At 39.5% G+C, this 12,276-nt stretch overlaps 2 protein-coding genes across 3 annotated transcripts in view; one reads left to right on the forward strand and one right to left on the reverse strand.

Moving 5' to 3' along the window:
* LOC103512597 (microsomal triglyceride transfer protein large subunit) overlaps positions 1–12,276 on the forward strand; it is a 30,446-nt gene that overhangs the window by 15,226 nt on the left and 2,944 nt on the right. Inside the window, exons 12-13 of the mRNA XM_026825934.1 lie at positions 9,851–10,082; positions 10,570–10,785. Of these exons, the coding sequence (XP_026681735.1) occupies positions 9,851–10,082; positions 10,570–10,785 (448 nt within the window). The remainder of the gene's footprint in view (positions 1–9,850; positions 10,083–10,569; positions 10,786–12,276) is intronic.
* LOC103512503 (microsomal triglyceride transfer protein large subunit-like) lies at positions 1,747–4,509 on the reverse strand. 2 transcript variants are annotated; one of them, XM_008477267.3, is made up of 4 exons: positions 4,440–4,509; positions 3,998–4,079; positions 3,474–3,559; positions 1,747–2,406 (listed from the first exon to the last, which is right to left on the reverse strand). In XM_008477267.3, the coding sequence occupies exons 1-4, from the start codon at positions 4,490–4,492 to the stop codon at positions 2,253–2,255; spliced, it is 375 nt and encodes a 124-aa protein (XP_008475489.1). In that variant the 5' UTR covers positions 4,493–4,509; the 3' UTR covers positions 1,747–2,252. The 2 variants fall into 2 exon arrangements, with proteins under 2 accessions (XP_008475489.1, XP_008475496.1); XM_008477274.3 differs by lacking the exon at positions 3,474–3,559 and having other exon boundaries at positions 3,912–4,079.

Genomic DNA, 12,276 nt, shown 5'->3' on the forward strand with positions numbered 1-12,276 from the left:
TTTTTTTTTTTTTTTTTTTTTCAGGGAGTTATCACCTTCGGTGGAAAACGATTCCACCTAAGTAGGTACACACCTTGTTGGGGTAAATCGTTACGATGTCTGGAGAGGTTTTCCCCCGTGACACCAAGCTATAGGTTTTCAAAGGGCTTTTGGATTTCCAACTTACGTAACCTAAAGGTTATTAGTTGGTAAAAATTGACCTTAACAGTTTTCAAAATAAGAATATTTAATGTCTATTCTCCTCTTTTTTCTCCTTCTTAGTAAGGTACCTAGGTATCTAGTTATTATTTTGTAGAAGTTTTCAAGACTCTCACAACTAGTTATTTCGTTATTTATTACTACCTATCCACCTCCTGTGATTTATGATCTGAACTTCATCCACAAAATGAAATATGAACAATTGAGGTCCCGTTTACATTTGTTTTTCTCTTGTTGAAAAAAAGTCCAGAAAATAATGCTTTTGGTTAGGTACCTACTACGTACTAACCTTCTAATAGGCATTTAGCTATTTAGGTACTCTATTTAGCCCTCCTCCTTCTTCCACAGTAGTACCTATAGGTAATGGTCATCAATAGATTTATATAAGACAAAACACGGTTTATTTCTGTACAGTTTAACCCTGGTTAGTCCAAGTAACCATTCTTATGAATACCTACCTACATTTCCGTTATGTACCTACGTAGATAACGTAATACGTACTCGTACCGACCTAACAATGTATGAAATTACACACTTATCTTGAATCAACCTATGCCATGGCACAATCAAAGCATTGATTTCTATTCCTACGTAGAGTAGAGAAGTAGAGAGCATAATAGTTATATTATAACATCCTATGCTTTACGTGATCATTTCAATAGGATTTTTTGGAGTGCTCGGCACTGAGTCAGCAGTAAGATTCCATGGGATTTGGTCTGGTGCACTACCATGCGATCTGATTAATTCAGTAGATGTGGAAACTATCCTCAGAAGCTGACTGTCAGCTTGTACCGATTGCCGACTATCAGTATATTTGAGACCGAACTCATAAGCCTTGTGATAGATTGAGATGGGTTACATCAGCTATCAGAGCTAGACCCAGTAGGTACCCACTACATTTTTTCAAAAATCATTATATTACTTTTTTTGTAGCCAAAACCGAATGTCAGCCCGAAACAATCACCCCAGGGCTGATTGAGAGCCTGAGGAAAAAGTCTGACCTCGTCTGAACACGGGAAAAGAAGAAGAAAAAGAAGATTGTTGTACCTGTCAGAAAGTTGATTCAACCTCTGCAACAGATACTGCTTGACCTCATACACAGAATCGTTGCTGGTCTCGAGAGAGACTCATTAGTCTCATTACTAGTTGCAGATGCAGACACAGAGGTAAAGTCTCTAATGATACTGTTTTGAATTACGTGGTTGAAGCTGGAATGGCCACATCATATATGAAAAGAAACTCGTGGGTAACATAGTAGGTACGAGATGTGAGTAAATTAATAGAGGAGCAAGTCCAGGAATAACATAACCTGTTCAGAGCCAAAGTTTTCGCATCATACCTAGTAAGTAGTTCATACAGCTGTTTTTCTCTAGTTGAAAAAAAGTCCAGAAAATAATGCTTTTGGTTAGGTACCTACTAGGTACTAACCTTCTAATAGGTATTTAGCTATTTAGGTACTCTATCTCTATTTAGCCGTCCTCCTTCTCCCACAGTAATACCTATAGGTAATGGTCATCAATAGATTTATATAAGACAAAACACGGTTTATTTCTGTACAGTTTAACCCTGGTTAGTCCAAGTAACATTTTATATTTGATTCAGTTCTGTGGTAACTCAAGTCTAACGGAACCTATATCATCTCGCAACAGCTGACAACCAGTATTCAGTAGGATAAGGAAAGTTGTGTGATGTTCAGCTGTATCCAAACATAGTCTACCGGCCCTTGATCCACATAGATTCCCATCAATCGATGGTCGATCAACTGCCGTCGACTATGTGTTGAGTGTTGACACACCTTTGAAGCATTCAGATGTAGAAGTCACGGATGCACCATAGTTTTTCGTAAGACCCTAATGGTTCACATAAGGGTATCAATATGTTCTGTCTTATGAATGCAATCTCAAGGCCATATCAGGATCTAATAGTGAGTATTCTTGACTTGGCGGGGCGGAGCGCTACCGCGCTCCTTAATCTCGGTTATCCGTGTGCCACCTGTTATTCCTGGACACTCTCTTGGTCTCCTCCGTTTGACGCATCGGTGCGTAGGTCTACCGCTACGACTCATCGCCTCCGAAAATGGTCGTACACATCTCGTTGTTTTTCCTGTTCAGGGCGTACGTCTTTCCAGGAACGGTGACGGAGGAGTATTTCGACTTCCTCAATCTGTGCTTGCTGCCTGGGATCCTCTCTACTTTGTGGATATTGTGCCTGTAAGTGAGAAAATCGATTGGGAAATTGGTTTACATTGTGAACTTTACAAACTCTATTATCAACGGATCACTTCGTATAACGACGCGACGTTCGGTCAGACCTATAGTGTAATAGTCCTAAACTAAATTGGACGCGGCACACAAGGGATCAAGAAGAGACCGCCCTAACATAATAATAGGTCAGACCTAGGATATGAACATTCAGCATGAAAATTCAAGGCATTTTGACACACGTACTTCATTTATGTCTTTAATACGTCTTTAATCAAATTATCACACATGTCACACAATGACGGCACGAGAGACTTTTTAAGAATAATATTATTGTTAAAATTAAAATTCTACCCACCTATCTAAATCGAAAAGTCTGACCTCGTCTGAACACGGGAAAAGGTGAAGAAAAAGAAGATTGTTGTACCTGTCAGAAAGTTGATTCAACCTCTGCAACAGATACTGCTTGACCTCATACACAGAATCGTTGCTTATCTAAATCGACGAAGATTTTTGCATCTGAGTAAACAAAACGCCGTCAGTCAATGTGTTCTCAAATTTGATACGTCTTTTCTTAATTTCTTGTTTATTTAAAACAAAAAATCATAAAAAAAAAACTGAATCTTAAAAGCAACAATAAATTCGACTCTGAATTCCAAAAAATGTGGAACAAACTGACGGTAAATTCCACCAAACCTTTCGTTCTTTACGGACACCTCTGAATTCCTTGAATACTTCAATACCTATGAGCATTCCAAGAACCTAATGATCAGACTTCCCTCTAGTTTCTAGATTCTTATCAACAGGTTTCCTAAAGCTTTCGTTAGAGATTCGTGACCATAAAGCTATCTCCATACATAGTTGATGTCCGTCGATCGACGAGGTGAATATATTATGTTGTTGAGGCAGTGTGGACGGTTTCAGTCAACATCGATCGAGTCGATCGACGGCCTTCGACTATGTGTGGACAGAGCTTTAAACAAAGGCATCATAATTATTACTTTCTATCGTAAAGATTGTAGTAAAAACTACCGCGATTATCGACAAAAACTAGTGATATCCTCATATTCTCACCTGATAACAGAGTCTGGCTGTTTGAGTTGCATGCACATGGCTATCTTGTTGTAGAAGTTAATGTCTGAGGAAAGACTCAGCTCGACCTCAGTGGAAACATTGTCATGAGCATTCCAAGAACCTAATGATCAGACTTCCCTCTAGTTTCTAGATCCTTATCAACAGGGTTCCTAAAGCTTTCGTTAGAGATTCATGACCATAAAGCTGTCTCCATACATAGTTGATGTCCGTCGATCGACGAGGTGAATATAATATATTATGTTGTTGAAGCAGTGTGGACGGTTTCAGTCAACATCGATCGAGTTGATCGACGGCCTTCGACTATGTGTGGACACCGCTTTAAACAGAGGCATCATAATTATTACTTTCTATCGTAAAGATTGTAGCAAAAACTACCGCGATTATCGACAAAAACTAGTGATTTCCTCATATTCTCACCTGATAACAGAGTCCGGCTGTTTGAGTTGCATGCACATGGCTATCTTGTTGTAGAAGTTAATGTCTGAGGAAAGACTCAGCTCGACCTCAGTGGAAACATTGTACGTTACGAAGCTGCGGATGAATGTGGTATCAATACGCATGCCGCCCAGAAATGTAATACCGGCCCTGCAGGAAAACGGTAAGGTAGGAAAATTAGGTTAGGTTCAATTGTATCCACAGAAATTTTACTCCCATAGTCCATAGACCTGTACAGAGTTCCATACCACTGACCCCCATTCCCCAGTTTGAAATAGGTACATCGTACATCGGAAGCAAGGTAACAATAATATGAAATCATCACATCTCATGGACAACATTTCAACCCTCCGAAAGAGAGCCAGTTTGGGCCGTATTTCAGTGATTACTTTACTTTATTCCACCAAAACAACGAAGGAGTATACGTATTATGGGCCCTATTTCATTGATTCATTTACCTATACCGTGAAGGTAAACCTATTTACCTTACTGCTGTTGGTAAATTCTTACCTTTTCTCGACAAGGGACTGGGCATTTCGGTTCCAGAGGCTCATGGTAACCATGCCCCCCAGTTCAAATGAGAGACTCTCTTTACCTTACTGCTGTTAGTAAATTCGTACCTTTTCTCGACAAGGGACTGGGCATTTCGGTTCCAGAGGCTCATGGTAACCATGCCCCCCAGTTCAAATGAGAGACCTCCGTGTACCCCTTTACCTTACTGCTGTTAGTAAATTCTTACCTTTTCTCGACAAGGGACTGGGCATTTCGGTTCCAGAGGCTCATGGTAACCATGCCCCCCAGTTCAAATGAGAGACCTCCGTGTAAGGAAAGTTCAGTTATGAAACCGGATTCCAACGGAATGAACTGAGTGTGATCTTGTAGCAGTGTTAGCACCTGGGGAAACAGTTGAAATAGTATTTAATACTATTTAATATAGTAGAATTAGAACATGAGTAATGAGTATAGATAAAATCTATTTCAGGCCGCTTTTAATTCAGCCTTACCTAAATCTGGACTTCCAGTTTCAAGGATATGGACTTGGGAATCACCTATTTTTTTCTAGTAAACGTGTAGGTACATTTACTGTACATTTGGCGTACCTACCTACCTGCTTAGAAAACGAAAAGATGTGAAAAAAAAAAAAAAAAAAACAATGAAAAAAAAACTCTTTTTAAACAAATTAGGGATGTTGGACACTAGGACACCTACATATTTACATAAAGTATTTACAATTCCATATTTTGATATGATTCGTCCAAATTCAAAATTCTCCTTTTCCATTGGCTATTACACTTGTAAGATATTTTTCCATACTTTGGTGATTTAGGGCACTGCTTATGCCTATCTAAAGAAAGAGTTTAGTGGGGACATCTACTTAATTATTTCCTTTCCGTTCACAGGTCCCTACTGTCAAATGGCCCCGGCTGTTGCAGGTACGTAACTATTTTTGTCATTTATGATTAAACGGGTTCGAATCCCGTTCAAAATAGTCATTCATCTACGTGAAAGAAACCTAACAAAAATAGGGAGTAGGTAATACCAAGTCATGAAAAAATTGGGGGGAAAGTAAATACCTATGGATGTTTGGGTTTTTGGCCAGAATCAGAAAAACTTTCAGATGGTACAATACACCAATATGATAAAATTGCATCAGTTCTAGACCAATATCGATTTTAGCTCTTGATAAATTAATGACAGTTACATAGTTATTATCTAAAAAATTCCAAGTCTCTCATAAACACTTTAAGTCAAAGGTTAGAAGAGTCCAAGAGGCAAACATCAATCAATATAGGTAGATATTGTCCTACTACATAGAAAAAGAAAGCCAAACAATGTCAGGAATTCACCAGGGACCTACACAGTATGTCCCTTCTGTTATCTGGACTTGATAAGATACTCTTCCTTCTAATAATAAAGTATAATCTAAACTTAGAACCTTGATATTGATCAGGTGTATAGACAGGGTGTTTCAAGCGTTCACAGAGTATCTTCAATTCATCATCTCTCCAAGTATCGCCCATGTCATAAGAGAGTCTTCAAAAGCACTATTGATGCCGATGGTGTCCATAGTGTTTCTTGGACCAAATCGAAAAGGCACATGGTTTGTAACATCCAGGACTTGGTGATATTGGCTTGAACGCTCTTGCAATCTCAAATTTCCTAGATCTTGAGCCCTAATTAGGTACTATATTGCTAACCAATTCAAGGCTTTGGGACAAGTCCTTAGGGTTTTAGAGTTACCTGCAGGAGGACACTACGATGATTTTGAGGCATGCCTCTAGGCCCTAACATTTTAGAGTTCAACTGATAGAAGATATATATGAATGTACCTATTACGAAGTCAATTAAAAAGTAATTCGCTGTACGGATCCGTCTCGACCACGCGGACAAACAATGCGATGATTTTGAGCCGTGCCTCTAGGGTAAGTTTTAGAATCACCCAGTATCTCCTTCGGGTTCTACTGACACAGAGCAAGTTCCGAGGTAAAGACGAAGGTGAGTTCTGAGACTCTGAGTCAGTTGAGTGTAGGTACCCGGCCTGCTAGGTTGTCGACCTCTGTTCCTAGTGTTCCGTTAGTTCATTTTGTTTTCGTGTAAATCACAGTAAAACATACAATTTTTGTGAATTTATTGTTCTAGTGATAAATCGAAGAAATTATTGTTTTTCGTTGCAAATAATAAGTATTGAATAAATTGAGTAAATTTCGTTGAAATAACGTTAACTCATTGACAGTTGTTTTATTTGTTCTTGTGAATCAGCAACACTGGGATATTTCCAATTTCCCACCGGTTACTTGTCCACTGGCGCCGGTTTAATGTTTAATAATTTGTGTTATAAACATTTTGAGTTATCTTCTGGAATGGCTACTGATGTTTCATGTTAGGCTAGGACTGACTAGGTGGTTGTAGGACAACACATCACGCATCATATTCTAGGGTCTTTACTAATAACTAACTGTCTTGGACCGGCTATAGCGGCTGTAAAATGTTCTAACTTTAAAGTCGACGATTTACCTCCTCCAGTAGAAGCGAGACTTCATCATGTACAGGCTCTTCTCCCAAGCCTTGCACCTCCTTGTCTTCTGGTGCGTGTGTAGTTACGCGTTTGTTCTGTTGTCTTCAGCCGCCTTCTCAGCCTCCACCGAAGCTCTCTTCCCGTTGGGATCTAGTCAAGCGTTCAGTTTGGAGACAACTGTCCTGCTCAATGAACTCTCTAGTCCAAACCAGGGCCACTTTGTCGGCTACCAAGTCAAGGCCGACGTTCTTGTCAAGTCCAAGTGGGCGAATCCGGCACACAGTGAAGACCGATTGCTGCAAATCCAGGTAAGTTGGTTTTTTCTCGTTTTCTCAATTGAGGTGTCTCATATTTTTTTTATCGCTTAAAACGATAGAACGTAAAATTAAAAAAATATTGGAAAAAAAAATTGTAGTATGGGATACTACATATTTTAATAATAAATTATAAATGTAAATAAATAAATGAATAAAATAAGTACCTATCTTCACTAAAAACTTTCTTCTTATCTTCCAGATAAAGTCGCCTAAACTGTTCATCCAATCACGAGATGGTTCAATAGCGGAGAGCTTCACACAGCACAACTCCAAACTGGACCTCCCAAGCCTTGCACCTCCTTGTCTTCTGGTGCGTGTGTAGTTACGCGTTTGTTCTGTTGTCTTCAGCCGCCTTCTCAGCCTCCACCGAAGCTCTCTTCCCGTTGGGATCTAGTCAAGCGTTCAGTTTGGAGACGACTGTCCTGCTCAATGAACTCTCTAGTCCAAACCAGGGCCACTTTGTCGGCTACCAAGTCAAGGCCGACGTTCTTGTCAAGTCCAAGTGGGCGAATCCGGCACACAGTGAAGACCGATTGCTGCAAATCCAGGTAAGTTGGTCTTTTCTCGTTTTCTCAATTGAGGTGTCTCTTTTTTTTATCGCTTAAAACGATAGAACGTAAAATTAATTAAAAAAATATTGGAAAAAATGAGGAAATTCCGTACAGTAGTTTCGAAGATACGGCGATGGAAACCCGGCGCACCCGAACCGATTAGAAACTGTGGATGAAGATGCCTTATAACATTTCGAATATAGGTTTTGAACCATTTACAGATAATACTTCTCCTGTGTATGTTGAAGTGTAGTTAAAACATGATTATGCGGCGGGGGCGGCGTGAGGCATTGTAGTATGGGATACTACGTATTTTAATAATAAATTATAAATGTAAATAAATAAATGAATAAAATAAGTACCTAGGTATCTTCACTAAAAACTTTCTTCTTAACTTCCAGATAAAGTCGCCTAAACTGTTCATCCAATCACGAGATGGTTCAATAGCGGAGAGCTTCACACAGCACAACTCCAAACTGGACAAATTCCCTGATGAGCCATTTCTGGTACACTGGACTGGTGGAATCATCAAACATATCTATCTGAATGAGGAGGAAGATGTGTTCTCGTTAAACCTGAAGAAGGGAGTTGCCAGTGCGTTTCAGGTAAGGATGAAAGAAGTGAGTTATAATGATGAAAATAATGCTTCTGTGAATTTACACTGAGAAGATTCGATGCTAACAAATGTAGTTACTAGAAACAAAGAGCAAAGGTACCGTATGAGCGCAACTACATTTTAAGGTGTGTCCACACATAGTCGACGACCATCGATGTGAATTTATTGTAAACCGATGTGGGTCGATTTCGATCGACTATATCTAATCCACCTAAAAATTTCCATTCCAAAATTTGTTCTAGGTGCTCCTCGAAGGTGGGGAGAGAAGCGAGACGGACGCCTCCGGTACACTGGGTCTAGCTCTGACGACCAATGCCTTGATAGCTGATGTAACCCATTTTAATCTATCACAAGGCTTATGAGTTCGGTCTCAAATATACTGATAGTCGGCAATCGGTACAAGCTGACAGTCAGCTCCTGAGGATAGTTTCCACATCTACTGAATTAATCAGATCGCATGGTAGTGCACCAAGCCAAATCCCATGGAATCTTACTGCTGACTCAGTGCCGAGCACTCCAAAAAATCCTATGATCATGTAAAGCATGGGATGTTATATTATGCTCTCTACTCTACGTAGGAATAGAAATCAATGCTTTGATTGTGCCATGGCATAGGTTGATTCAAGATGTGTGTAATTTCATACATTGTTAGGTCGGTACGAGTACGTATTACGTTATCTACGGAGGTAGGTACATAACGGAAATGTAGGTATTCATAAAAATGATGAAGAAGAAGGGAAGAGTAAGGTCTGAATAAAATTAGACTTTGTGAGAAGTTGCCTCGTTTTTGTCATAGAGTGCGCTATCTAATATGTTTTCCTACATAAGAGCGAGAAGAAACGAAAGGTGTATCTACCTATATATATTATTATTCTTTATTTTTTCAAGGTTACTTGAATCGAATAATTTTAATGTAAGTACATAGAAATAAGAGCTGTTAGATACTTACGTATTTTGAGGGATACCCCATGTATGTAAACGTCCAGAAAAACAGTATCATAAGAACACAATGCAATTTTAACGATAATTACGTCATTATTGTTTCAATTTCAGCTACCCAACTATCAAAGAATCCGTAGACTACCTTCTGAAAACATTGGGATTCAACCACTACGGGGTTCTGGCACAACGTGGTCTCTCCACCGCTCTATCCCGTTCCTTCATGACGCACCCCAACACCAACGGAGAGCGAGAAGAAACGAAAGGTGTATCTACCTACCTATAAAAATATTATTATTCTTTATTTTTTCAAGGTTACTTGAATCGAATAATTTTAATGTACATAGAAATAAGAGCTGTTAGATACTTACGTATTTTGGGGGATACCCCATGTATGTAAACGTCCAGAAAAACAGTATCATAAGAACACAAAACACAATGCAATTTTAACGATAATTACGTCATTATTGTTTCAATTTCAGCTACCCAACTATCAAAGAATCCGTGGACTACCTTCTGAAAACGTTGGGATTCAACCACTACGGGGTTCTGGCACAACGTGGTCTCTCCACCGCTCTATCCCGTTCCTTCATGACGCACCCCAACACCAACGGATCCCTGTTGTCCATTCAGGAAATCTCGGGCGGCATTCTGAAGAGGGGGACGGTGGATGTTGTGGTGGAAAACTCAAATGAGACGCATTCCTTGTTCAGTGTGAGTTTTTCAGGGGTTTTTTGTTTGTGCAGATTCTACACTCTAGCTAGAAGGTTCAGGATTACTACCTTTTCATTTCAGTCCGTGAGGTTTCCTCTCTCGTAGTCAGTACTATCAAACATGGAAGTTAATTCAAGAATCAGGAACTCTTTGATTCTTGGAATTCTTTCATTGAAAATTTTTTTATTTGTCTAGATTCTACACTGTAGAAGGTTCAGGATTACTACCTTTTCATTTCCTCTCTCGTAGTCAGTACTATCAAACATGGAAGTTAATTCAAGAATCAGGAACTCTTTGATTCTTGGAATTCTTTCATTGAAAAATAGCGAAATTTCACTCAGAAGCACCTCTTTCACTTACCTAACAATTGAAAATACATGCGGCCCGTGGCAGCTATTGTGGTCGCGCTATTATGCCCGAAGATATAGATAGACCTTTGTGCAAGTAATAAAATGAGACTATGCTCTCTTTCTCAATCCCCCCACAGCTAGGTCTATTTGCAGGCGGTCTCTCGTCCTACATCTCATCAGACGATAAGACAGAATCTACGGAGGACAATGAAGTTGAAGAGTCTGCCACTGCTGGTATGGAGTTGACGGTGCTTGGAGTCCAAATCAGGCCGTTTGTGTTCTTCACCAGTCAAGGACAACTGATGGGCCATGTCTGGTCTGGTACTGCTTCTGAGAAAACACCCGCATTCCAGGTATGATTAGCACTTTTATCAGTAGTAGTTAAGGAGCTCGCATTGGTTGGAACTCGGAATGAGCGGGTACGTTTGGTTCTTAACAAGATAATAAAATTATGGAATTTTATCATCAATTAGAGACTTTGACCAAAATAAGACCACAATGGCCAAAATTTACACTTTTATCAGTAGTAGTTAAGGAGCTCGCATTGGTTGGAACTCGGAATGAGCGGGTAGGTTTGGTTCTTAACAAGATAATAAAATTATGGAATTTTATCATCAATTAGAGACTTTGACCAAAATAAGACCACAATGGCCAAAATTTCACTGCTGGTTTAAAAAGACACTTACCAGAGAGACCGAAAGTTACTGTTAGGTTCATGGGGATCTGTTAAAAATAAATTCAAAGATCATCGACTTTTCAATATAGACTTTTCCTATGTCATTGGATTCAAGTAATCCAATTGAATAAGACAAAATACATACCTAAAGGCAAAATATGTTCGCATGATCGAAAGATTATAGTGGAAAGAGGGAGTGGAGGGTTGATATTTTGCAAACTGTGCAAAATCAAAAGTCGTCTTCTCCTTTGTCGTATTGTTCCTCGCAGATAAATAATTTAAAATGCTTGAAATATTAGCATACTCACATTCGCCGAGCACTTTCTCTAAGGTAGAGAAAAAATGTGAAAATATTTTGACGCCTGAAGTTTTATGTCTCAAAAATAAACAACGAACACAGCTCCAAGTGTGAGGATCTGGGGTAATTCCCCAGTCCTCTTCATTCATTGTCCCGAAAGTTAATTTGTGTTAGCAACTGCCATCTGAAGACCGTTTGTCCCTAACGTGAGTGACGTAGCTTCACCGTTTTAAGGAACCCATCTGTAGAGATGCAGGGACCAATTGCAAGTCTAAATTTGTGACTTGGTAAACTCCCAAATGTTCTGATAAAAGAGAGAAGCTTGTGCTGACAACTTACCTACCACTACTTAAGAAGCTAAGTGAAAACTATATCAAAGTCTTTGAAAATAATGAAACTAGCTCTGATAAAACCGCGATAATAAAACATAGACATCAATCTTATAGAAGTGTGGCGAGTAGAGAAAGGTGGGCGAAAGTGCCCCTATCAACCCATCTTAAGGGCAAGGGCATTGGGGCTGTCATAGCCGACATACTACTTAACAAGCTAAATGAAAACTATATCAAAGTCTTTGAAAATAATGAAACTAGCTCTGATAAAACCGCGATAATAAAACATAGACATCATCAATCTTATAAGAAGTGTGGCGAGTAGAGAAAGGTGGGCGAAAGTGCCCCTATCAACCCATCTTAAGGGCAAGGGCATTGGGGCTGTCATAGCCGACACGCGGCCTTAGTGTTTCGACTGCTCCGTTCAGCGATGCGTATACGGCTCTGCCCGCGCCGTACAATTACGTCGCGATAGTGAGAAATTATCGAGATAAGAAATCATCGAATATTGAGACTTTGGGCGAAGGAGCTCCTTCAAGAG

This window comes from Diaphorina citri, unplaced genomic scaffold (genome assembly GCF_000475195.1).
Source record: "Diaphorina citri unplaced genomic scaffold, Diaci psyllid genome assembly version 1.1 scaffold37, whole genome shotgun sequence".
In the NCBI taxonomy this organism is placed as follows: Eukaryota; Metazoa; Arthropoda; class Insecta; order Hemiptera; family Psyllidae; genus Diaphorina; species Diaphorina citri.